The sequence below is a fragment of the Arvicola amphibius genome, chromosome 4 (genome assembly GCF_903992535.2).
Source record: "Arvicola amphibius chromosome 4, mArvAmp1.2, whole genome shotgun sequence".
In the NCBI taxonomy this organism is placed as follows: domain Eukaryota; kingdom Metazoa; phylum Chordata; class Mammalia; order Rodentia; family Cricetidae; genus Arvicola; species Arvicola amphibius.
The window spans coordinates 31,842,358-31,870,026 of NC_052050.1; the positions used below are offsets into that span (position 1 = coordinate 31,842,358).

The 27,669-nt window shown below is 41.7% G+C and overlaps 1 protein-coding gene across 1 annotated transcript in view; it reads left to right on the plus strand.

Annotated features, from left to right (window-relative positions):
• The window catches only part of Ankfn1 (ankyrin repeat and fibronectin type III domain containing 1), a 146,762-nt gene extending 123,643 nt beyond the window's left edge, over positions 1-23,119 (plus strand). The window contains exons 16-18 of the mRNA XM_038328646.1: positions 1,133-1,299; positions 8,439-8,652; positions 22,320-23,119. Of these exons, the coding sequence (XP_038184574.1) occupies positions 1,133-1,299; positions 8,439-8,652; positions 22,320-23,119 (1,181 nt within the window). The remainder of the gene's footprint in view (positions 1-1,132; positions 1,300-8,438; positions 8,653-22,319) is intronic.
• The last annotated feature ends 4,550 nt before the right edge of the window (positions 23,120-27,669 follow it).

Here is a 27,669-nt window from a genome sequence, read left to right on the forward strand (position 1 = left end):
TGAACAGAAACCCCATTCTGAAGCAGGATGGTTTAGCTTCCCCAAATGGTTGGGTGTGTAGGTACTGGGTTCTACAGCAAAGAGGATCAGAAGTAGTAAACTGGACAGTATTATTAGAATGTCTCACCCAAGAAGACACGGCAAGAATAAAGTCTCCAGATCTGAGGATGGAGCAGGAAGACACCAGAAAAGCCCTGGTCTGCACTAGGATGCTTTCCCTCCACATCGGAACCAGAGAAGAGAGAAACCTGCCGTGTGCCTCTCCTAAAAAGAGGCAAAAATGAGAATGCAGCTTAAACTCTTTCCTATGGCCTCTGTCCCATTGTGTTTTGAGAACAAAAGGCCAAATCTACAGATAAAAATGGTCTGGCCAATAATTTTAACCCACTATGCTTCCAAAGTTGCAAAGGGGGAACAGGCAGAAAAGGATTCAGAGCCCAAAGGTCCTGGGGGAAATGTCTAGTTAGGCAAAAGACAACCAAAGACAAGCATGTCTCACATCTTTTAGGAGTAAGCAAGATGCTTAAAATCAAATCTAGGTTTCAAGCTGCTACTTGTTTTGTTTGTTTTTGCTTTCCCTTTAAAGTGATTTTTTTCCAGTTAATACACATACATTCGTGTGTGTGTGTGTGTGTGTGTGTGTGTGTAGCCATACACACAATAATGTATAACACTTAGCAATATGAGAGCTTCTGAAACTTGTATCATTAGATAATTTTGTTATTATGTGAACATCATATACAAACTTAGGCAGCTATGATGTCACTGGGTGATATAGTTTTATTGGGCCACCACTGCATATGCAGCCATCACTGATACATCATTATGTGGCACATGACTATGTATGAAAAAGGTCCCAAATTTAGGAAAAAGTCCATCCAAACTGCAGCCAGAGCCAACCCGCTTCCCCATACCTTACGAGGAGTTGGTAAACCTAAAAGGGAATACTGTCTGACTAAAGCCAGACAACTGGCCCCTTAAGAGCACATTTATAATTTATTTATGGCTTAATATTTTCCACTGATAGGGTTAATAAATCATGTTTCCATTCGACTGGTTTTCTCTGCTGTATGAATTTCTCTATTTTGATACGAGATCTTAACATGTTTTATTTTGCTTGTCCTTTTTCCAGTTCATTTTTGCAGCTACAGAGAGAAATTTATTAGTCTGTATTGCCGCCTTTCTGCTGTTGTGGAGCTGGACGCTTTGAATACCCAACAGTCCCTGAGGGAAGCTATCTCAGACAGCGAAGTTGCAGCTGCCAAACAAAGACACCAGCAAGTGTTAGACTTCATTCAGGTAAAGCGGCTGTTCCTGGGATAATGAAGGGAGAGGCAGGGAGCACAGGGTGAGAGCAGCTACCGGAGGCCAACAAGGGAACATGCTATGCCAACAGCCTGTGGATCTGGCAGAAGGTGGGGTTGGGGAGTGCTGAGTTTTCAGACAAAGGCTTAACAGTGAATTACAGGTAAATGGCAGCAGTCCGGAGGACTGTATCAGCCACTGTGGTCAGCAGCAGAGAATGGTCCAAATCCTGTGCTGCCCCACTAGTGTAATGACGGTTCCAAGAAGGAAAAAAAGCCAGCATAGAATGTTCTCAGTATCTCAGAGAAAAAGAAAACAAGATGGTCTGCCAGTTTGTGTTAACCCAGATCCAGCTAGATCATTCATGGTCTGGACTTCTTTAATACGTGGTTACTGAAGTGAGAAAATTTATTGCTTGCCTGGTATGATGGTGCACAGCTGAGATGCCAGCATTTGGGAAGACTAAAGGAGGAGGATTGAAAGTTCAAGGCTAGCCTGGGCACAAAGTGAGTCCCAGACCAGCTTTGGAGGCAAAGTGAAATCATGTCTTTAAAATGTATGCATTTGCATGTGTTTGTGTCAGTGTCTGTGTGTGTGTGTGTGTGTGTGTGTGTGTGTGTGTGTGTGTGAAAGAAGGAGGCAAAGAGGAGAGAGAGAGAAAGAGAGAGAGAGAGAGAGAGAGAGAGAGAGAGAGAGAGAGAGAGAAAGAGAGAGAGAGAGATTATGAAAACTACATTCCTTGTCCATGGTCTATGGTGACACTTTGAGACTGACAAAGACGGCACAAACCAGCAGTCTAGAAAATTGAACATGGCCTGAAATTGCCCCTAAATGCCATATCCAAATCTTATCTATCAGTTACCCAACTCACAAAGTAAGTACAATAGTAATGGCTCCATGATAAACATCAATATTATATGCCTTCCATCCATTTTTTAGGAATATTAACTATTCAGGTATCAAGCACTATAACGAGAGATACAAAGTTGGAATAGCTGTGACCTTAAACTGTTTAAAATTCATTAAGGTAGACAGGAAATGCCTATACGTATTATTCTTAAGGTATGTTAGGTACCAAAAGAGAAATATCAAAAAAAAGAAAGGGGTTTCCATGTCAACACAAAGAAATAAGCCTCGACTTTCACTTGTGGGCAGTAGGAAAGATGCCATGAGAGGACCCGATGGCATCTGAGCTGGAGCTGTGGGACAGGCTAGACTGCACAGCATAGAAGCAGAATGAATGTTCTGCATCCAGAGAGAAAATAAGAAGTAGACAAGGCAGACGGGCAAGAAAACGGGCTTTGGAAAATAAAACGGTGTCAAGGTTGGTTGGGGCATGAGTTGAATGCTGGGTGACAAGACTGACAAACGGAGCGAGACTGAAAAACACCAGGAAGAACAGATCAGAGAACCATACCAACGGCCACAGTCAGGAATTCACACTTAATTCTGTACCTAAGCCTCAGCTTTGGAGAAAGAGAGAGCTTCTCATAGTTCTATGGGACGTATTGGAACAAGGAGGCCATGTCACGCTGGCTGTTCACGGTAAGAATGCCCTCTGCTTGGCCCTACTCCTTAAATAATCGGCTGTCTCTCCGGAACTGAAGGAGAGGACTAAAGGTAAGGAACCATATTAGACCAGAAGCTCCCACCAACTATCCAAACAAGAAGTAAAAAGAACTCAATAGAAGGAAACACTGTGAGCTTGAGGCTTGATAAATAAGTCCCCTGGGCTGGGGTAAAGTTCTTACCTGGGAGAACGAGGCCCTGAGAACCCACATAAGAAAGCCAGTGCATGAGACACGCTCCTGTAACCCCAAGGCTGGGAACACAAGGACACGAAGACCTCTGGTGCTCAATGACCAGCCTAGGCTTCCTGGTGAGTAAGGAGAGACCCCTGTGTTGAAAAACAGAGTAGACTGAGTTCCTGAGGCACACCCTGAAGGTTGTCCCCTGAACTCTACATACATGTATGCATACATACACCCCACACACACAAATACATGTGTGCACAGACACATACACTCCCCATTTCCTAATCATTTGTGAAAAGATAGTCATGATAAGATGAGCATGGAATTCTATACCTTAAATCCCAGCACTCAGGAGACAGAAGCAGAATAATCTCTGTAAAGTCAAGGCCAGCTTGGTCTACAGAGAGAATTCTAAGCTACCCAGAGCTACATAGCAAGACTCTGTCTCCAAAAGGGGGGTTGATAATAATAGTCATGCATATTAACTATACAATAAATTGTATATTCATTCATTAAGAAGTAGTACAGGGCCAAGCATGGCGAGGCATGCCTGTAATTCCAGTCCTTAGGAAGTAGACACAGGGGGATCAATAGTTCAAGTTCATCCTTAGCTACATAGTGAGTTCAAGGTCAGACCTAGAGGAGACCAAGTCTTCAAAAATAAACAATAAAAAGCTAGAAGTAAAAGTCCTTTGAAATATAAAAATGAGAGGAATGAAGATTTGGTAGTATTTAGAAAAAAACATTACTAAGCGGTAGAATTACCCTATTTTCCTCGTTTATAAATGAAGGCGACTCTCAGACCAAAGAAGTAGCTTTTCAGGAAGTTGCTCAATCTTTCCACCTGAGATTTAGAATTTTAAAACATTCACCCCATTTATTTCATTTCCAGTAGAGAACAGATGCTGATGATGGAAACAGAGCAGGAAAAAGAAGGGTACAAGATAAGGACAAGGAAGACTCTCTCTCTCTCTCTCTCTCTCTCTCTCTCTCTCTCTCTCTCTCTCTCTCTCTTGTGTGTGTGTGTGTGTGTGTGTGTGTGAGTGAGTGATATGTGCACACAGTATGTAGGCATGCATACCTGTATATACACAGAGATCAGAAGGCTCGGGAGATGTCGAGTGCTCTGCCCGTCCCTCTGAGACAGGGCCTCTCAGAACATGGAGCTAGCTATTTTTCAGCAAGGCTAGCAGCCGGAAAATCCCACCAATTTCTGTGTTTCTGAAAACCCCTCCCCTCTGAGCCCTACTCGGCACTGAAGTTGTCAGAGAGTGCACATGGCCACACCCAGCTCTTTCTGTGGGACCTGGGATCCAAACTCAAGTTTTTGTGCTTGCACGACAGGTGCTCTGACTCCCTGAACGGCCGCTCCAGTCCTCCACTTATCTTTCGAGTCCAGTGCCATAATGAAGCCAGTGCCATAAGAAGCCAGGGTGTTGACACCGACATGTAATCCAGAACTAGAGAGGCTGAGACAGGAGGACTGAGAGTTCAAGACTAGCCTAGGGTACACGAGAAGTTCAAGGCCAGTCTGGCTCACACAGAGAGGCATTGTCTCAGTAATAACAGACCAGAAGTCAAGAGGCACATCTCTTAGTTATGGAGCATACAACATTCTGTTTGATCTGGAGGGAGGGCTTGTTTCTCTTATCTGCAATGGCAGGATTGAACTAGAGGAAGTCTCAGGTCCTAGTCACCTCTAACAGTTTTAGGACCCACAACCAGAAACATCTTAAAGAAACACTTTACTAACCATGCCTTGGGTTGTGTCTGCCTTTTTCAGCTTCAGCGTTCCAAAATCTCATTCGTCCAATGAGGACACTACCTTTCTTTAGTCTGTGGCAGTCTTGAGCCCTCCCAGAATTCCTGGCTCTATGCTTCTCTTTCTCACTTAGCTTTGAGTTCTACTGCATCTTTTCTCGTTCCTTCTGATCACATCTTTAAGTGAGCTGAATAATGGCAGGCCAGGCCAAGAATTTTTCCAAGTTCTTGCCTGCTCTGGACTCCTATAGGCACACAGACTTGGGTAAAAAAATCAGTTGCCAATGTGTTAAAAATTAACTTCTAGAGCAGGGTAATTCCAGATCATCTGCCTGGATCCACAGCCTTTGGCATGCTACCCTTGATATGAGCAACCTCACAGACAACTCAGTGTCCTAGCTCCCCTTACCTGTGTCGACTGCTTAGACCCCCACCCCAAACTTGACAGCGAGCTGCAGCCACTCACCCACTGGTGTTCACAGCGCAACCCACCCCACCACTAGAACCAGAACCTGCAGAGGCCGCTGCCAGTTCCATCTACATCTAAGACAGTGTTACTACACAAACCAAACATTGTAAAGAGCAGGGGAGTCTGTGTAAATACAGCTAGGAAAAGAAGCCAAGGAGTGTAGCCAAAACGGGAAGGCCTGGACTAGGGGAGGCACAGAAAACTCACAGATAAGGTATACAGGCTTTATAGACTGTACATGCAGTAGAAATGGCAAAGTGTGTGAAGGAAGATGAGAGAGAGAGAGAGAGAGAGAGAGAGAGAGAGAGAGAGAGAGAGAGAGAGAGAGAGAGAAGGAAAGAAAAGTCAAAGCATGAAGACCTAAGGCTTAGCATACTATGAGCTGTTAAAGCCAAAAGGGCAATTAGGCCATAATTTATATACTGTAATGCTTCAAATGCGCCTAAGCCGTAATAGAAACACAGCTCATTAAATATAGCCAATCCATCATCCCCTCGAGCAACCTGTGGCTGCGCTGTGAGAAAGCCAATCACCTTTACATTTTAATAAAAATATTATCTTGCCTGGGCACAGAGCAAGGGTATAATTTATAGGATGAAAACTGCAGTTTGTAAAGCGCAAGGTGAGAAATGGACGCAGAACCTTTAATCAACAGACGCGGGCGGTTCACAGCCGCCCGTTTGAAAAGCATGTCAGCAAGTCTTCAGAAGCTGAATTTGGACCTTAAAATCAGGGGGATTATGTTGTCAGTTGCTTTTAGATCAACAGTAGAAGGGTGAAATAAGTGGAAATTGGGTTTCTTTGGGGGCTACTTAGCGAGGTTTCATTAAACTCAAGCCGCAGGCCTCCCTGAACCAACGGCATGGTTACTTTTCTCCAGTTAGGCCCTCTCCACCTCACTACCGAGAACTAAGTCAGCACCGCTTCATTCTGCTCTATCCATGCTTAGCATAGAGTGAAACGCCTTTATCTAAGAAGAACAAGTGGCTTGCCATGAAAAACTCACACCAGTTTACAAGTTACCACCAAGTGGCTGGCTTAAAGTGACAGCGCTCTCTTCTAGGCACTGGAGAGCAGAAGTTCGAAATTCCCTTGGGTAGAGCTGCATTCCTCAGGGACTCCAGGGAAGAGTCCACTCTCTGCCTCCCCCAGCTTCTGGGGGGTGTGCGCATTCCTTAGCTCTAATCCATCTCTACTTTTGTGGCTGCCTCTTCCCTTCTGCCAAGTCTCCCTTTGCCTCGCTCTTGTGAGCAAGTCCTTATGAGGACATTTGTCACCGAACTTGGGGCTCCCGCAGACGATCCAGGACGAACCCCCACCCCTCCGCAATCTTTAACAGCCTCAGCTTTGCCACGGGAGGCAATACTCACTTTTTTATCATATAAGGTAATAATCACAGGTGCCAAGGAGTAGGAGTTGGGGAATCTTTTAGGAATTTACGTTCAACCCACTGAAATACTCATGATTGGCATCATATAACTGGAAACATTATACTATTGCTCGATTTACGGAGTACACTTACCCACATGCCCTGAATCCTTCCAATAACCCAAGAGTAGGGCTGTGTAACCACCCCATCCCTTCGTTCACTCTGCTAGCATCCCCTGAGCAGCTACTTGAAGAAAAATACAAAAACACAGTTCCTGTCCTTGACAGGCGCTCTAAAAAGTTATCCACAATCATGTGGTCCCTCTGAAATATCTTTGAGACCACAGTACACTGAATCTGAATGGCCAATAAAAGCCAGATGAGAAAGTAACTGTTTCTTCAGGAAAATCCATGTGCATCCCACCTGGGAGTCCCAACTTGCGCTACCTCATGAACTTCCCAGTTTCCTCCCATCTCTCCCCCTTAACATGACTTAGTGCCTCCACCTGGGCCTGGCTGCTGTGGAACTTCCTGCCCAGCTAAGGGAGTGAACAAACCCTGGGTCTCAATCTCACGCTTTCAAGGCCAGCCCCGCATACTCTGCTAAGGCCAATCCAAGGGCAGCAGGGAACTAGAAGGTAAGGTGAAACGACCCCCAACCAAACAGTTTTGCTCACTCGCTCACATTAGCCTGCTCTCTCAGTGAACACAACTGTGAATGCCAGAGCTCCAAAATCTATTCTGTGGTAGGAACACAAGGTTTGTTGATACTTTATTAAGTATTAGGAACACAAGGTTTGTTGATACTTTATTAAGTATATGGTTAAATGTAAAGACCTAAGAGAAAATGTTGAAAATATACACTGAGTGACACCTAATCTTTAAAAACCTCTGCAGTAAGGGACACTTAATATGCCATTATTCTTACAATGAACACCTTCTACCTAAAGGTAGTGGCACCAGCTTTCTGAGTGTTCTCCAAAGAGAATGCTAAAGTTGGAGTTGGGCATTAACTTAGCCTTTGCATGGTTAAATGTCCTCAATTCGCAACTGGGAAATGAACACAAACATCAACATTTTGCCAAGGTACCCAGTGACATCAGATGTAAAGCCAGCCACAAGCTTCAGGTTCCCAAGAACCTGTGTTGTCTGCGCTCTCTTACTAGGATGCGGGACAGCCAGGAAGCTCCTGGCCAGTGCTCATCGTGATCTGAAGAACACCTGTCATCTACAGTGAAAGACAAAAACAAGTGGCTTTTAAACCACTAGCAACTGCTATTGTATTTTATACTGAAAATGTCACTAAAATCACTACAGTAACCCTGAAACCAAGGTGATGCTGATCTAAAATGTGCTACCGTGAGAGTGTTTACATTTTTTAACAAGAGCTTTTTAAAACTGCATTAGATTTTGGAAGCATTTGCTTTATATGTACCAAGGTAGTAAGTTTAATATATAAAGTTACATCTTTCCCAGAACACAGGTCAAACATTCTGAAGTTCATACATCATTGGCATCAACTCCCTGATACTATGTGCTTCGTTACGCAGGGAGAGAAAATAGTGCTTTATGTGTGTGAGCAAGGTACTCTACAGTGTTATAGATACTCTCAGACTCACCATCCTACTCAGTCATCACAGCAGCCTCTTGGGTATTTGTGGTTTACAAAGTGAGTAAGGCTCAAACCAATGCCGTAGAAACTAATAGTATGGAAAATGGTTCATCTTAGACTCTCTCGAAAATGTATTTCTTTTAACATCTTTCACCACTTTATTCCAAAGCAAACAGATGAAGTCTGGCGTGAAATGAGGTGGATCATGGATGCTCTACAGTATGCAAGATACAAGCAACCCGTCTTTGGCTTGCCCATCACTAAGCTGATAGACCCCTCCCATGAGCAGAATCTAAAGAAGATCAGTTCTACATCATCACATATAGACTGTCTTCCATCAACATCCCCATCCCCAGAGATGCACAGAAGAAAGGCAATGAGCGGTAAGATCTAAAGCCCTTTGGCTTGGCTGCCAGATTCTCAGCCCTGTCTTCACTGATGATGCTAATTGTGGGGATGCATTGGCTCTAGCAAGTGGTAGAAATGTTGTTCAGGGGATCAGAAAGCATAAAGAAAACAAAAGCAGAATCATAGATGGGTAGGGGACTAGGGCAATAACATGAGATTGCTTTAGTTGGGGGTAGGGAATATCAGATCAGTGCTGGTCCACACACCCAAGATATGGAAGGACACAGAGCAAGAATGGAAGTCCAGAAATTTCTAACGAGAACTGCTGCAGTTTCAGGTAAGGACATCAACCCAGCCTCTGGTTCCATCTGAGGCAAGAGTTGAGGGTACACCCCCCCCCCCCACATCATGTTCTTGAGTGGAAAGGGAGAAAGAGAAAAATCTTGGATAAACTAACTAGAATTCTGAAACTAAAGTCAAGTCAGATAGTCATGGGCATGATGGTCTAAGAAACAAGCTGAAACAAATGGCACACAGTGCACCTTAGGAATTAAGAATGTGATTATGTGGTGAATACTATTAGCATATACCATATTGGGATAGCACAGATTTCTACAAAGTATCTTTGTGCTTATAGGCAGACTAAAAGGACATAAATATAAGCAATACTATATAATAATCTTCCTTGGAGCAGGTTAAATCTAGTGTCATTTTTCTAGTCAATAAAAACAGTGGCCGTCCAAAGTGCAGTTATTAATTCTACATCTTAAAAACACTTCAGTATTATAATCTCCATAATACTACTTTAGTGAACAGGTCTGGTTTATAGGCTTGTCCCATAGGGGGCAGCATGGTGCAGCAGAAAGAGCCTGGGCTTAGAAACCAAAGCCCTGTATTCAAATTCCAATTTTGTTTTACGAGCTGCATGTGCTTGAACAGATTAGTACATCTCAGTGTTAGTTTCCGTATATGTGAAATTAGAATAGTGATGGCCACACCTTACAGAATCATTTGTGAGAAAAGCAAACTATCGAAGACACATGAAATGGAATAGGAAATATAAATGTCATATCTAACGTCATTGTCTTAACATAAAACCACTAATAGGGATATGTGCCTTTTCTACAAGCAGGTCTGTATGTGCTCTTGTTTTTAAAATCTCCATCTCTAAAAGCCAAAACCTGGCAAGTAGTAAACTTGAGAAGCAGCTAACTTTTATTACCAAAGAAGTCTATGTATGATTTACCAACTAATTCAGCAAAATAATTACTTCAATAGTTTCTAGGCTGTGTTTTGTTTGTTTGCTTATTTGCCCTTGCCTTGGGGATACAAATCAACTAGCATCTCTGCCAGAAGCTGGGCTAATGGGAGCTTTAGATACACTGACGTGAAAGAGCACTGTAACTGCCTATGGGGTACAAAGGAGATTGGTGCCATTAACCCACACGACCAAAGCCGGAGGTGACAGAAGCCAGTTCTGAGCAAGCAAATGAGTCGGAGAGGAAAGAGAGCTTCGTGTGCAAAAGAAGCTGACTACCCTGTGTTGTACATCATCACTGCAGCCGGTCTGGCTGATGGTCAGCAATTCCAACCGCTTGTTCTTTTTGTCCATTTGAAAGAAAATACACACTAGTTGCCTACCATGTGGCAGACACTGTTTTGAGGAACCAGAAGATAATGGAAAGGGCAATGTCTCTACTCCTATGTAACTCAGTCTAGAAGGAATGGCAAGGAAAATATAAAGAAATGAATAGCAGACCCCTAAACCTTCAATGCAGAACATACAACAGTGACCGATGAAGCCACACAGGGATGGGATGAATTTTAGGATGAACAGCAGAGACCCGCTCGAGAAGGTGACATTTTAACTCACCACAGGACGAGACAAAACTCTGGAGTTAGAGTTTTCTAAACAGCAAAATAGCAAAGGGCCTTAAGGTAGGTTGGAAGGAAGGCCAACCACCCAGGCCAGGGGGAGTGAGAGGGAGTATAGGAAGGGACAGGGAGCCTCACCAGGCTGGGTCCTGTGGGTCCTGCTATCAAGGCTGGATTTTCTCCTACTTGTGACACCAGAAGGCCACCAGAAACCATAAGCAAGGATCAATACGATCTGAGCTACCCTTAAAATTAAATCTCACTATTGTATAAAGAAAATGTACAGAGAAAGTATGAAAAGCAGGGAGATTGGGAAGCTAATAAACAAAGAAGAAACTGAATTTTCTGGATTGGACGTTTCAGGGTTTCACAATGCTATTTACAAAAAAAAAAGGAGAGAGGGATAAGAGGCAAAACAAGCTTGACTAGTTGGACATATTAAATACAAATTGCTTTGAATATTTCCACAAAAATAACATTCAGGGGAAAAATACAACGTAAAGATGTACAATGTCTGCCACTCAGAAAAGATCACTGAGCTAATAACACTAACACACATTTAAGATGTTGATAACACATAGATTATGTCTGAAACGACAAAAATACATGAGATTCCTTAGAGAGTGTATGTAAAACAGGAAAAGAAACACTATGGAAGGTGCCCTACAATGTGGATCAGCAAGACATCTTAGATTAAGAAGGAACAACCAGAGACAGAAGAACAATCAGACACCACACACACACACACACACACAAAATACAGTGTCACCAAAAAAAAAGCATGTCAAATGATGGAGCAAAGCTAAATAAAATGACAGTCCTGGTTTGATTTTTTTTTTTCAGCAAGAAAGTCATCAGTAACCTTGATGAGAGCAGTTTGTGGAGGAAGAGAGAGAGAAGTTGAACATCAGTAGATCAGGGATAAATGGGAGGTGACAAAGTAGGACACACTCTGAAGTCTTGGCCGTGAAAGAGAAGACAAAAAGGCAGCAAGTAGCTAGAGAAGTGTAAGGTTGAAAGCTACTTTCAAGGCAAGGAAGGCATGCTCTCCAACCTTCCACTGTTTACATAATCCTACAAACAGCTTTCCCTTCTATTTCCACCTTCGCAGCTCATCTGCTCTCTCTGTTCACAGAATTTCCCCAGTGTTTAATCTTCTCTTAAGCCACAGGGTCCCAAGTGGGCTCCTCCTAGACTGCATGAGGGTGGCCTCCTCTATGCCCTAGAAATGCCAGGCTCTCACATTGGCCTAAGGATGGATTACACACACTCCCTGCTGGGAGGAGCTGCCCAATGGCATTCGGATTTTATTATTAACTTAAAATGTGAGTGATCAGCATTCTGTTTCTTAAAATATAATTCTCTCTTGGGTCCACTTATTTCTCTGAAGCCAAAATTCCTTGGGCTGTGAAACACAAAGACATGGAAAGCAGAAAATGACAAATAGACCCTATTGACAGGAACTCACTGCTGAGCATGAAGAAGAAACGGTACCCTGTCTCTCACAAAGGCAGAAGCACTTGAGTACAGTGGGATCTGTCCCTGTAAACCCTGTCCTCTCCATAAGTGTGACCACTTTGAGTTGTTTGGAAATCACTTGTGAATGGGGAAAAAATCCAATTTAGACAAACATCCCCCCCTCACTGGGCTACTCCCGGAGCTAAGTTCACAGCACAGTTCCTTTCTATGTGGGTAGAGCTTACTCAACTTCTAAGGCGGCTGCTGGAAATATAGAGCCGATCACAAATTTTACTCCTGGTGCCAGCCCAAGATTCTGTCCTAGAGCTGTTGAGTATGTGGGATGTGTTTGTGCAAATCTGTTTAGCATGAGAAGAGGGAATAGAACTCTAATTTCCCAATTCTCTGTGGTTTTTTGAAACAGAAAGAACTCCTCTGAGTCAATTAAAGTTAAGCATCTCCCAAGGACCCAAGGGGGAAAGCTGGCTCCCAGAAAAGGCAGTCCAAGGCAGGGGGTAGGGAGATTTGGTCTGTCAGATGGGCATTTGTCTCCCCTCCTTTCCAAGGGCACAGCATCTCAGGAAGCAACATCCCGTTCCTCTTCAACACTGATGCTTTTCCTGGTGACCCATGGGTGAGGCAAGAGGGAAGGCCGGGTGTTGTTTTCTTCAGATGTGTTTGAAGAGCATCCCAATCTTCCAAATATAGAACTTCCTGACAACCTTTCCCCAAAAGAGGTCAGGAACAATAAGGCATCAACCAAATAGTCCAGAAATTCAATAGAAATCTTGAGGTACTATTTCTCTTAGGAAATCAAAAAGTAAACTAAACTACCTAAGGCTTGATGCATCCAATACATTTTTTCACTTAAAATTATTTTAAGTTTTATTAAACACATGGAAGTAGATCTAGTAAGATGTATATGCTTATATATGGATAATGATATATTATAAGTAGATATAGATTTTAGGAAAATCTGATCTAATGTTCCTTTATTTCTGTATTGCCATTAACACCACTACCTCCCACCTTTAAAAAAAAAAGCAATAACTTTTATTTAATTATTCTTTCCAGAAATGTCATCTCCCCCATAACACTCTCAAGACCCACAGCAGCTTCACTGTGCTGTTGTTGGCCTGACCCAGAGACCAGGAGTTGCAACACCCATCACAATGGCAAGAAAACCAAGCTTCCTAAGCCAGCACTAATAGTATAGGCAGACTTTCATCCAGCAGCTCCAGGTCAAGGAGAAAGAAAGCGCAGCTTCTACCAGTGCTGGCCTGCCCACTGCCCTCCGAGGGAAAGTGGGGAGCACCACCAGCTTGGCTAATTCAAGCTGGGCAAAGTGCCTACCATGATTAATGGAGCATATGGCCTGGATCTAGGGAGGGAAGCTGCACTCGGCATTCTTTTCCAAGAAGGGAGGAAGTAGCAGTGGCCGAAGTCCTTGGAAACTCTCCTGGGTGCCCTGAACGTATCCTGAAGACTCTTCCAGCCTATTCTGGGAGGGCTATACCACCCCAAGCAAGAAGTTCCACTAAGTCTTCTAGTAAATAACCCAACTGTTATGCCAGTCAAATATTAAGATCCAATCCTACTAGAATAGCATTTCCTAAGAGCAGGTTCATGGACCAACAGGATACTTAACACTCCATTCTCTGGCTCTCTACACCTCCTTCCTGGGTCACTACAATTACTAACTAAATCTTCTCTTCATTTACCTCTTACCTCCCATGCTGTAGAAGCCACACAGTAAGTTAGATTGTTTGCTAATGCACTATTTAATACAGTTAGGGAACGCAGTGCCAAGCACCATGCAGAAAAGCACTCCTGATTGCCAGAAGAATTCTCATAGGCAAATCTTGAAGTACATTTTAATACTCATGTACAATCTTAATTAATATTTTACATACCTCAATAATATTGATACTTTCTGTCTATATGGCACTTTAAATATGTTTAACACATCTTTTTGATTTATGTAACACCTATGAAAGATAAGCAGCCTAACAACCTCCATGCTACAGACAAGGTTCAAACAAGCTAAGTAATTTTCTCAAAATTACATATGCAATAAGAAACAAGGCAAGCCTCCAGCCAACTTTTCTCTCTTCTTTGTCAATTGTTCTTTCTGCCGTATGTGGGTAGAGTCATGGTTCAAGTATCACTAAAGATAAAGAAATGGTGTGAGTGGTTGTCTTCATGAAGTCTATGGCAGACCTGATAAATTAGGTCTTTCCAGGATGCTTTCAAAGGAGCTGCTTTTCTGAAACAATCAGTCTCCCTCAATCTCACTGCTCTTTCTGCCCCTAGATTTCAATATGCTTCCCAGTTTCACTCTAACTCAATGTACTTCCCATGCAAGAGGCTAATGTAAGGATGACTAAGAAGCAGTCTACTGCAGTGGCTTTCAACCTTCCTAATGCTGCAGCCTTTTAATACAGTTCCTCATGTTGTGGGAACCCCAACTATAAAATTATTTCCTTGCTACTCCATAACTGTAATGCTGCTACTATTATGAATCATACTGTAAATATCTGATAGGAAGAGTATCTGTGGTGGGGGGGAAGTCGTGACCCACAAGTTGAGAACCACCTGTCTAACAAGAAGGGCCTCATGCTCTGGTCAATGCCCTGTTCAGATGAGATGACGTGGGAAATATAGAGAACTCTACATATCCTTCTGCTTACCTTGCTCCTTGGGTGGTTTCTTCACTCACCGAAGTAAAAATCTTACTGAGCAGAGATAAATCTTACAGATATAACTAACAGTCTTAAGATAAGATCATTCTTAATGGTCTGGTCCCTTAACCCATAACAAGAGTCCTCATAAGAAACAGAAGACATGAACACTGAGGAAAGGCTATGAGACAATAAAAGCATAAAGAATGTTACCAGAAGTCAAAAGAAGCAAGACATCATCCTTCTCCCCTTTCAGATCCATCAGACAGAATGTGGTCCTGCTAACACCCTGAGTTTGAGCTTGGGCTTCTAGAGCTATGAGAGATACATCCTGATTCTCTAAAGTCATCTAGTGCTGCAATTACTATAGCAGCAACAGGAAAACCAATACAAGACTCTATTGCCAGGAACTTAACTAATACAATTTTGGATCAGTAACTTAAATGAAGACCGGATCCCTGATATCAATACACCTCCAAAGAAAACCCATGGAAATTCTTAAGTGGATAGCAGTCTCTGGGGAAGCAGAATCTGTGTTTGGGTACCTATTCTGTCATTGATCAGCCATATAAGTTACAAAACTTAATAAACTTAAGCTTCAGTATTTTCATTGGCAGAATGAGAAAAACAAGCATTATTAAAGTTTTTATGTGACTTCGCATTATACATGACTCACAGTAAGAATGAAGTAAATACCAGATAGTGTTATTATTAATAGGATATAAACAAATGCATCAAGACAGCTTCACTAACCATAGAGGAGGGGAGGGAAATTCAACTGAAGTCAACTACTAATTATCGGCATGGATCTCATTTCAAACCCAGTTTCATGTAGTAATAAGACCATTAGTTTGTTCCCGGCAGCTCAGACCAGAAATAATCACACAGAAACTATATTTAATTAAATCACTGCCTGGCCAATTACTTAAGCATATTACTAGCTAGCTCTTACATATAGAATTAACCCATCTCCATTATTTTATATTTTGCTATAAGGTTGTAGCCTGTCTCCAATCGCTCCATGGCTTCTCTTTGACTCTGCCTCCTTTCTCCCAGCATTCAGTTTAGTTTTCCCTGCCTATCTAAGATCTGCCCTATCAACAGACCAAGGCAGTTTCTTTATTAACCAATAGTATTCACGGCAGATAGAGGGGAATCCTACATCACCTCCCCTTTTCTGTTTAAATGAAAAGGAAGGTTTTAGCTTTAACATAATAAAATTACATATAGCAAAACAAAACAGGTATAAAGTAAGAATTATAGTTACAACATTTATATCTACTTTATCTTTTATCATAGCTAAGGAAAACTATAATTGTAACTATTCTTCAACTCCATCAAAGACTCCAGAAGGATATAATATTACCTAAGGAAACAGGAAGCACATTGTAAGCAACTTCCAAAACTCTAGAATTGACAGAGACATATCACTGCCTGAACAGTCACCCAAAGTTTTTCCGTACCATTGGGACATCCATCATCAGCCTATAGGCCCATCGTATCTGGCAGAATTTTCCATAAAGCCGGAAATTTCCAAGACAGGTCCACCTATATTGGCATTTTGTCAGTCACTTTCTTCTGTGTCCTGCAGAATGACTGCCAGACTCTTGCAGGAAGCAGGAACCCTGAAGGACCATTTAACCTTTAGGCAAGTTAAGCAGTCATTTCTCTGCAGGTCCTGCATGTCCAGTTCATCGATCCAGGCAAGAGCAGTTTCTTGCCCAAATGTCTAGTTAATTCTATAAGAAGCCTCTTCAGTACCCATCTTCCTCTTGAAGTAGATTGGTATGGCCAGGAGTAGGTGTCTCACTGTCCTGGAAAGTCTTAAGTTCTTAAACATCTTAAATGCCATATTCTAAAGGTCTCTGAAAGATTTGAAGAATAACTATCTAACTGAAATATATATCTATATATCTAGAAAACCTAACATGACTACAAGCTTGAGTATTATAGCTGATTATCTATTAACATATTTTTCTTAATTATACATTACATTTTTAAATGAGATGCATAAATACCTTAATCAAGAGCAGAAATGTACATATAACAAAATTGACCTTAAATTTGTATCAATAAACCAAGATTCATACCAATGCAAATCTCTATAGCATATCCCCCTTTAAATGTAAAGAAATATTTATAAACAATATTTGGGAATTTGGGCAGAGTTCTCTAGACTACTTCCTGCTGATTGGGGGTGCTGTTAATCAGGTCTTTCATGGTGTATCTCATGTGCTAGGGTCATCTCAGTCAGCAGTTGGACAAAGAAATTTTGGGGGGGGGGGGGGATGTTCACCGCAACCTCCAATGCCTGATTTTACCCCATTAAAAAATCAGAGAAAGTACTGTCTAAACTGTTTTATTAAAACAACTCAGCAGTAGAGTACTTGCTTAATATGTACAAGGCCCTGCATTCAATAACCAGCACCAAAAGAAAAAAGAAAAAAAAAGAAAAAAAAGATGGAATTCACTCAGTCTAAGTCTTTATTCTTTTCTCTCATTTTAATGCATGTGTACACACACACACACACACACACACACACACACACCCCTCCTTATACTTACCCATTTTCTTTCCTAATCATTTGTCTCTGAAAACAGCATATTCTTCCACCTCTAAAAGCACTACACCAACAGTGATTCTCACAACCCTGATCCACCCTCCTTTTTATAGTCATCAGTCTCACCAATCATATCTTCAACCATGCCCTCTCTCCAGTGGTGCTTTCTTCCACATGCCCACAGGTACCATCCTTCAACCTCCCTACCTCACCAGGTTCCCATTTAGTCTCCTGGATACTCTGGTCATCTCTCAAACTCAACTTGTCCCAAATCAAATTCACCATCCTCTCCACTGCCCAACCTAAGATGGAACTCACTCAACCTAGCAACTTTGAGGCAGCATGAATGTCTTCTCCTAGCTGTCTGGGACACTCTTCCCTGGGTCTTCCCTGATCACCAAGATCTCATACACATTCACAGATACACACAGAAATGCTGGCTCTGGCCATCCAGTCAAAAGAATCTCTCTTCCAAATCACCCTCTAGCTAAAATCCAGTATCACTTTGTTCTTTGTATTTTTTGGAGTTCATGTTTTCTGACTTATTTGTTATCTGAGTCACACACGGTTAGATGCTTTAAAACAGTCCTAAACTGTCTGGCAGAAACTCATGCTCAATAAACATGTCAGCATGAGCAGCTTCCCTGCACCTCTTCTTCCTCCATACAACCACTGCTGCCCAGCACCACAGCCCAAGCAAGAAAATTACCAAGGGACCACAAGCCTCAACCTAGCTTCCTCACTGTCCTCTGAGCTCCCCCTGCCTCTCTGTTGTTTCATGCTTTACCTGATACATAACACTACTCTACATCACACTTCTGTCTTGTCCATTCTTCAAAACCCTTCAATAACTATCCTTTGGCTATAAAACTTGGAGCAAGCTTCTTATCTAAGCATTCCATCTTCTCTGCCACCTGCCTTTTAAATTAGATTCTCTTACAAATTTGTTTTGGAATATTTAGACACACAGGATCGCAGAAAGTTCCTGTGTCTCCTCCCTCAATCCCCATATTAACAATTTATGTAACACTTGCATGTTATCAAAAGAAAACAGATATAACCCACTCAGCAAGTCTAGATTTCACCAGTTACACAAATGTTCACTAAGGATATCTATGTATCTACACGTGACCATGGCTTCATATGTGCAGCTTGGCACAGTTCTATCACAAATTTGGTGCTGCGTAACTACCACCATGATCATGATACTCAATTCTAACCTTATCACAAAATTCTCTGTCCTTTCATATAGCCTTATGCCTCCCATCCCTCCCCTTGGCAGCCCACAATCTGTCCTTCATCTCTATGTTCTAGCATACTTATTATGCATATGGAATTCTTTCTTTTTATTAATGAAAAGTATTCCATATTATGGGTGTACCACAATTTAGCCATTCATTCATATTCATTCATTGAAGGACATACTGCCAGTTTACAGTGTTTACTACCAATAAATCTCTGTGAATATTTGTGTACAAACACGCCTTAACTTTAAAAAAAAAATCTTTTTGAAACCTTGTAAGTATGCAATTGTTGCCCCATCCATTGTAACCTCGGATCTCCCAATTCCATTCCTGCTCCCAGTACTCTCGAATGAACTTATCTGTACTATTTTCATTTTTCCCTTTTATAATCCTGTTGTCATTCTAGGTATATTTATTCTAAAAACCTGCCTTGAGTTGCTTTTAGAAAGTGGATAAATTAATTAATTAATAGAGAAAAAGAATAGACAGTGAGAGGAGGAAAAAAAAGTAAATAGAAGATGGTTTATTAACTTTGCCCCAATAAGATGTCAGCTCCCTTCTTTTTAAACCTACATGTTATTTACTACACTTCTCCAATAAAACCTATTTCTGCCACACTCCTCTGAAGGCATCCTTGTCTCCTACTTCCACTAAACAGTGAACTCCCTGGAAGCAGATGTTCTGACTTCTTAGAAATTGTAGATCCGCTGTGTACCAAATACAAATGTTCCACAACCTTCTGCGGAGTTATGTTCCAGTAAGTCCATCATATGTTATAAAAAAAAATAACTCAAATCAGCTTTTAATACACCTAGCTTACTAGTAGATGTATTAAGTCGCCTCTAGTCAGGGTGGGACTCAACATATAACCCACACCCACTTAATACCATGAGATGAAATAAACAAATGAAGAAGTAAGGGAGGGGTAAATTCTAGCTGAAGAGTCTCTAATACCAAAAAATAATGATACTGACTTCCCAACAAAATAAACTCTATCCTTGTACTTTTCAATATTCTTGTAATAATCATGTCTAACTTCTGCCAGGAACAGACTAACTTTAACACGGTAACCTTGTGGCTTTATTTTGTTGATGCCTGTTGTATTCTGAACTCAGAAAGTGATTCCTGAATATGGGTCCCCTGCAGAACTCAACAAGTGAACTCTTTTCCTTTCCTTAGGTTTCTGTGGCTGTCAGTCTCCTTTCCACAGCCTCCCCAACCACGGCCACCAATCACACTGCATTGAACAACTTGTAAAATGCCTGCATGTGCACCCGGGGATATCCATAGAACAACTTATGAGGACAAATGATATGCACAGCTTTTAACATTCTCCACCAAATTAAATCCCAAAGAGCTGGACCAATTTAGATTCCTCGTTATTACATGAGAGTTCTTAATTTTTCACAGATCAATAACACACAAGATTGTTGCTCTGACATTTTTGAAAGTCTTATGGGTAAAAATTGCCTCTTTGTTCAACACTCCTTTCCTAATTACTATCTGAATTGAAGATAGCATAGTGATGTGTTAATTCCACTTTTGTACCAGTTATTCTTCCCAAGGTTGGTTCTTACCATCTGCCCATTTTCATTGTCTTCTGGTTTACAGTTACAAAGCATTTGTCAAATTTATCAACTTCTCTAGAATTCTAGAGTGTGTCTTATTTAAAAATGCCTTCCCACATAAAATTACAAATATATTATTTCCTAATATTCTGGGGTTATTATAGTTAACCATGTGGAATTTATTTCTATATATGGAATGTGGTAGGGCTCATTATTATACTAAAGGGACAGCCAAGTGTTACAACACTATATATAGAATGATCTCTTCGAAATGTTATCTTTATCACTTTATCATAAAATTATAGCTGCCTTCAGACTTTTACTTTTTTATATTCTACAGATCTATCCATTCATTTTTATACTGATACTATGAAGTATAAATGACTAAAGTTCTAGAGTAGATTTTATGTGGTAAGCCACCCTTCCCTATTATTTCTTTTTCTTTTTCTTTCTTTTTTTTTTTTTTTTTTTTTTTGGTTTTTCGAGACTGGGTTTCTCTGCAGCTTTGGAGCCTGTCCTGGAACTAGCTCTTGTAGACCAGGCTGGCCTTGAACTCACAGAGATCTGCCTGTCTCTGCCTCCTGAGTGCTGGAACTAAAGGCATCCACCACCACCACCAGGCTCCCCATTATATCTTTTTAAAAGTTGACTATTGTCATCAATCTCTTCTAGACAAATTTTCAAAACAATTTATTGAACTCTATTTTGAAATACTATGAAAACTTCTTTAAGAATTGTTTTAAATTTCCAGTGGTTTTTAAAAACTAGATTATTTAATATATAGTGCTGTCACAATTGGCTATCCTTTTGGTAAAATAAATAAGAGTCCTATTTATTCCACATATAGAAATGAATTCCATATGGTTAACCATAATAAAAAAAAAATCCTAGAATATTAGAAAACAATGTATTTGTGATTTTGTGTGGGGAGGCCTTTTTATTTTTTTATTTTTTAAGACTTATTTATTTATTATGTGTACAGAATTCCTTCTATGTGTGCCCGCATGCCAAAATGGGGCACCAGGTATCATTACAGATGGTTGTGAACCACCATGGGGTTGCTGGGAATTGAACTCAGGACCTCTGGAAGAGCAGTCAGTGCTCTTAACCACTGAGCCATCTCTCCAGCCCGGGAACGCCTTTTTAAACAAGGCATACACCTAACATTCTAAAGAAGTGGTTGATGAATTTGACATAAATACTTTGTAAAATATTTTCAAAATTCACATGTACATTATTCACCAAGTAACCACTATGGGCTTAGTAATAATGGGAAATTCAAAGGATTTTAGACAGTGCTTTCCATCAAAAATGAATGACATCATTGGGGGAAAATATAAAAACAACTACATATAAAATGACAAATACAGAACCAGTTTTTAGCTCACTCAAGACTACTACATAGACCTTGAGACTGATTTCTACCCCACTCTTTCTTATTTCTTCTTTTGGTTTATTTTTATTATTGTTGTTGTTTTATTATATTATTTAGTAAATGTCAATGTACTAAATGTTTATATTTATAATCACTAAGTTTTAGTCTCCCCAAGTAAGATCCAATATCATCACTTATAGATAAGGAAACTAGAGCTCGAAGAAGTCATTTTTCCAAGACCACAGAAAGAGATACGGGCAGCTAGGATTTGAAACCAGATTTCTCATCTTCTGCTGCCAGTGTCTCTTCCCTTCCCACTTTTAGACTGCTGCTATTTTGTCAAATGGAAAATTTATTTCTGAAATAAGAATAGAGAATAAATAACATTCAGCTTTGTTTCTTGTCCTTCCTCTCTACAGGCAGATGCCAGAAAAATAAACATAAAATGTGGGTGTGGTGACATGAGGGGAATGTCCCCCCACCACTACTGTCCAGACTCGACCTTTTTATCCTGGTGATTCTCACCCTTCCTAATGGTGTTACCTTTCATACAGTTCCTCATGTTGTAGTGACCCCCCGCCCTCCCCCTCCACACACATACCATAAAATGATTTTTGTTGCTATTTCATAACTTTAATTTTGCTGCTGTTGTGAATCATAATGTAAATATCTGTGGTTTTTAGGGGTGTTAGGTGACCCCTGTGAAAGAGTGGAGAACCGCTGTTTCACCCTTAAACTAAGACCAGAGCCTACTATATAATCTGCAGGGTCCTGTGATCCACGGAAGTGTGCAGCTCTTGGTCCAAGTCTTAAGAATTACAAAACGGGGCAGAAGGAAGTTGGATGCCCTTCTAAGCAAGGGTGGCACCCTCTTAAGCCCAAGAGTCAGACCCTCGCTAAGTGTCTGTCTCCTTTCTAACATCTGTCCCTGGCTTTGCAGAGTCCCAGCCCTGCTCCGATGAAGAAGGTTGCTCAGAAGTCTTCCTCCCCACTGACAGTGACTACGACTCCAGCGATGCCCTGAGCCCACGAGACCTGGACCTGGTTTACCTGTCATCGCATGACATCGCCCAGCAGGCCCTCAGTGGCCTCAGTGGCAGCGCCCCAGATGTCCTACAGGTGCACGACATAAAGGCTTCCATGGGGCCTGGCCAGGACGCTCAGGGCCCAGTGCAGGGCCCAGACACCGACCACTCGTGTGCAGAGTTTCTCCACAGCCTGACCCTCACGGGCTTAGCACCCAAGAACCATGCCAAGATGGTGCCAGGCACTCGGCCACCGCTAGGCTTCCTGGGAAAGCGCAAGCCAGGCAAGCACCAGCACTATGGTGGCTTTAGCCGGCACCACCGCTGGCTGCGCATGCACAGCGAGACGCAGTCGCTGTCGCTCTCAGAGGGCGTTTACACGCAGCACCAGTCTCGGGCCTGTGGCCTGGCTCAAGATTCTGAAGAAGCAGAAGGTCCTGGATCTGTGGTGGATGGACCCCGGGGCCTGCCTCTGACCCACGCGGCCAGCCTCCCCGAGGAGCGCAGGAGCTGCCTCCAGAACCACCCGAGGCGTTCAGTGCGCAGAGTCTATGTGGAATCCTACCCAGACACACTCGTGGGCCAGGACGCAAAACTGTGGACGGGTTTGAGGCCTGCCCCCGCAGGCCGTACCAGCCTGCAAAGCTCCACTAGTTCAGAGATGAGTCCGGACCCCACGTCCCCGGTTTCAGAAATACTAAGTAGTATGCTTTAGGATGGCCCATGTCAGCTATCTTTGGTCCCTCTTACCCCCGATATTCCTTGCATTTCCATCACCATATCCTGCCCCATTGTGTTCCCCCATCTAATTTCAAATATTTTGAAAGAAGTTCAAAGGTATGTATGTACAAGCCTCTCTTTTTTTTTCCAAAATGGGGGACAGGATAGAGGAGTGGGGAGACGAGAGTTGCCACCGCCGTTTCCTCTTCACCCTAGAAAATGTATGATATCTAAGACCCCTGATGCAAATATACAACTCTTTCAGTGGCACCTGCGGCTAAGAAGCTAGGCCAGCCCAAGGGGAACACTTAATTATGCAATTGTCTCTGTAATCTCAACCCTGGGCATAGAGTTCCTTTGACAGTTTGTGGCTGACAAAGAAGTTCAGTCAGTGAAAATAAGAATGGCATAGTTCTTCTGACCAATCCAAACTTTCGGAAGAATTTGGTGAAAAGAAGCCCATGTCGTGTCTCGAGAGCAAGGGGTTGAGTAGACTTGTGCAGGGGTTTCCCTCAGCTAAACCAGGATATTCCAAAGGGCAAGGTTCTTGGGGCTGCCCAAGCACTCACCTGGTTAAGTGAACCTTGGACCGGCCTTTTCCTCACTTAGTGTTATGTGGAGAACCCCAGAAACCAAAGTGGAGGACATTTCATTTCTAGCCCTGTCTTTCAAGATAAAATTAGGCAGGAAGTAGCCCTTCCAGCACACTCAGATCCCATTCCTCTTGACAATGAACAGTAGATTATTCCAGAGTACAAGGAGATGGCTGAGTTAAGCGAAAGTCTGGATTACAGCAACGAAAAGGGGAAAAGAAAAAAAAGAACTAAAATCCTTTCTTTACAATAAACCAAATGGGTCTATGGCGGCTGTACCGTTTAGAATGGCGGTAAATATGTACCATGTTTTAAACTAATCAAACAGTTACTGAACAAGAATGTACCCCAGGTAGTAATGGGTTCCTCTAAGCACCAGAGGCACATCCTTTGCCCCCTCATCACTGGTCAAGACTGTTCAGGGCTGGGGTGCCTACCCTGTTTTCATCATACTCCTCACAAGGTGAGATGCCCCGCCCTGCCCCCAGGTCCTCTGGCCCATGGCCACACAGGAAACTTTGCTTTAGTAGTCTTGGCCAGTTGTTTGTGCCAAGCATGTACACACTAACAGCTGGAAATGCTTCTGTAGTCATACTGTCTCCTACCTGAAATTCTCATAGGTGAGAAGCTCAAACAGAAACCGCACCACTTACTCAAGAAAGGCACAGTTCTCTTAGAGCCAAGACCCGTTCAGTTCACTGATATTCTAAATGGTCCTTTTTCTGCATAACAGGCTTTTTGGGAACTACTGTTCTTTGTTGTCCTGTTCCTTTCCTCAGCCCTAACTCCTCCTGAAAGTTCATACAAACCCCATGTTCACTGTGTTGTTCTGATTCCCTCTGCATAAAAAAAAAAAGATTTAAATATAACTAATTACCCCATCTAAAAGGCAGAGCTTTGGCCAGAAAGTTATAGAAAACTATAGCCATGATCTCAGTCTTTTATTTTTTTTTAACAGATTTTATGCTCAGTGAACCCTCAAAGAATCTTGATTAAAATGTCTGCCAAGTATAGTGGTGCCTGCCTTTAATTCCAACATTTGAGAGGCAGAAGCAGATGGAGCTCAGCGAGTTCAAGGCCAGCCTAGTCTGCAAAGCGAGTCCCAGGATAGTCAGGACTGTTACACAGAGAAACCTTGTCTCAGAAAACCAAAGTAAATAAATAAGAAAGTAAGTAAATAAGTAAATAAATAAAATGTCTAGACTTTCTCTGGCCATATCTCAGTGGTTTATGTATATGGAAGGAATGAGGGTGTGTATCTTAAGTCCTTGGCCTGACAAGAAGGCCAGTTAAGGATAGAGGGGTTAAATGACTTCCTGAAGGTTGCAAGAACTGACTTCATGTCAGAATTAAAACTCAAAAGCACTTCTTTTATAAAGATATATCCCTAGAAACTGGTACAAACTTGTCAACTAGTGACTGTCTAGTCTGCTTTATTTCATAAAAGCATCTACTTCTTATTCCAAATCTGAAAATGTGTTCAACCCAACAAGTTTCCAATATCACAAAGCTCTTTATTGCTGGAGAACACAAATCTTATCAATAGATATATAAATCAACTAATTAAAAACCAAGTTTAGGAGAGATGTCCATTTTAATTTAAATTTTAGCTCCTTGTTAATAATAGGAATGACAGCGTGTCTACATTTGATTTTTGCTCCTACTTAGAAGATAAACTGGACACCCATTTCAATGCATTTGTAAGATGAATGGCTAGAACTGTCAAAGATAGAGAAGTCAAGGGATGCTGATCCTGACTACTTAAGGGGTAGTTTGCCACTGAAAACTGATGAAGGGTCTTCAACAAGAAGTCAGATCAGAGGCTCACCCACTCTGCTAACCTTCTGCTCAGCAAGTTCTGGCTTACTAAACTCAACTGTATTAAATCAAATCCCACTAGTTTATATGACATTACTTGGTTATATCTTCATTTTCCATGAGAAAAAGAGGCATGTCCTTGGGATGCGTAATGTGCAGTAGATTTCAATGGACGTGCTTAACTCAACTGCAAATGTATTTTGCTAACAACATTCTCACATTAAATAGTTAGGTGATAACCTCAATAATCACTTACTTATTCAAATAACCAGGTTCATCCCGACCCCACTTTGAAAACCTTGTGGATCCAGTTGAAGTTAATGCATTGTGGGAAAAATGACTATACTCTCTAATTCAGTTTTATATTCATTCATTTTGATAACGCATACATCAGGAACTTAGACTATCTATGATATTTTGTTTTATTTGATTGTGTCCTTTATTTTGGATATGATAAATGTACCCTTTATTCTCTTTGAATACAATTTAAGAGGCTCTTGAGGAAACTTCCCTACCCCAGGTGTCTTTTCCAGTTTTACCAACCTACTTTACTCAGACCTGAATATCCATCTCCTATCCTTTGTGACGATCCTCAAAAACCAAAACATATGGCCCTCCCATGCCTTTTTATGCTCAAAGCTGGACAGAGAACCAAAGAATCAGCAGCAAAATAAATTCCCAGGCCACAGAGAGCTCACAACCTAAGAATCTAGCCACACATGAACCATACATCATCTCATGAATCTATTGAAGAGGGAGCAGCCTATCACAGACAGACAGACAGACAGCGCATGCCTGGCTAGAGGTCTCTAGCTACACCCCTGCTGTCTATTCATGAGAGAACACATCCCAGAGAATGAAAATGCAACCACTCACACAACAAGGCTATCACATCCTCTAGCTGGTGAGGTTACCTGGGGCACATTAATTAAAACCATTAACTCCAGGGAAGGGGTATTTTGAGAAGTGGGTCCTTAAAGATGAGCTCCATTGGGTTTTCAGAGCATTCACTAACACTCAAAGCAATAATTATACTGAAGAAAATGGTTCCATTTGGTTCAAAACCTGAAGCCAGTTACAAATAATATCCTGCCAGCCCCCTTTTCCTGAAGGATCCCAAAGCACTTTATGAACAGCAGTGACTGAAGCCTTGTTGTATTCCCCTAAAGAGACCTTGTCTGGGAGCCACCTGGCAAACACCTACCCCATCCATGCCAGGAGACCATGCCAGACAAGTGGGAAAGGAGACTGACCTCTCATTCATTGTTATCCTGACATCCAAGCATGTACCCTGAAGAAGGTGAGCTCCCCCTTCCCTGGAAGACAACTGTAGGACAAGAAAATGTAGCAGAAAACCCAGCTCTTTGGCACCTTCTTACTCCTCAGTCTCTCTCAATCCACGATGTACTTATTTGTCTCTGAGAGCTGTCACTCCAGGCTGCCAAGGGGTCGGCAGTGCACTTCAGAACCACGATTATGACACTAGCGCTCAGAAGTCACTAATTTCAGAGTGCGTCCCCAGTAGTAAGAGGATGCTGTTACCTACAGTTTCTTAGTTTAGTGGGTAAGAGCTACCCGCAACAGTGAACATCTTTGCATATCTGATCATTAAACTATAAAATACCAATTAGAGTGGATAGTTTTGGATTAATAGAGCACTCTTAGCAAACGTATCATTTCATAAATGTCTAAATAGTTTTCCAGATGGTTCAGTGAAGCAAATCGAAGCTTCCTCATATGCCTTTAAGGGAACATTTAAAGAAACTGTTTGGGAAGCAATGATATCTCTTCATAAGTAGTTTGACAGATATGGGAAAAACTGTCTTTTTTTTGCTGGTCACTTCTCATAAGTTGTCCAAACACATGGCTCATGACTGTTAAGCTAAACTTCCGTGCAGCCTTACAAACAACAAGGGTAGTGTATAAAGCGATGTTGTATAGCTTGGAGACTCATTCTAAGATCTTAATTCAGAGTTTTTCTGAGGTGTTGGACTTTGCCATTAGCAAAAAGTATTTTTAGAGAAAAATCCATTGACTGTTTATGAAGCACTGATTTTTGCCATATTTCAGGTCTCTGGTTTTTCCACCGCATCTGCACACAGTAGTTATATTTGTGTTTCAACTGTATCTTCTG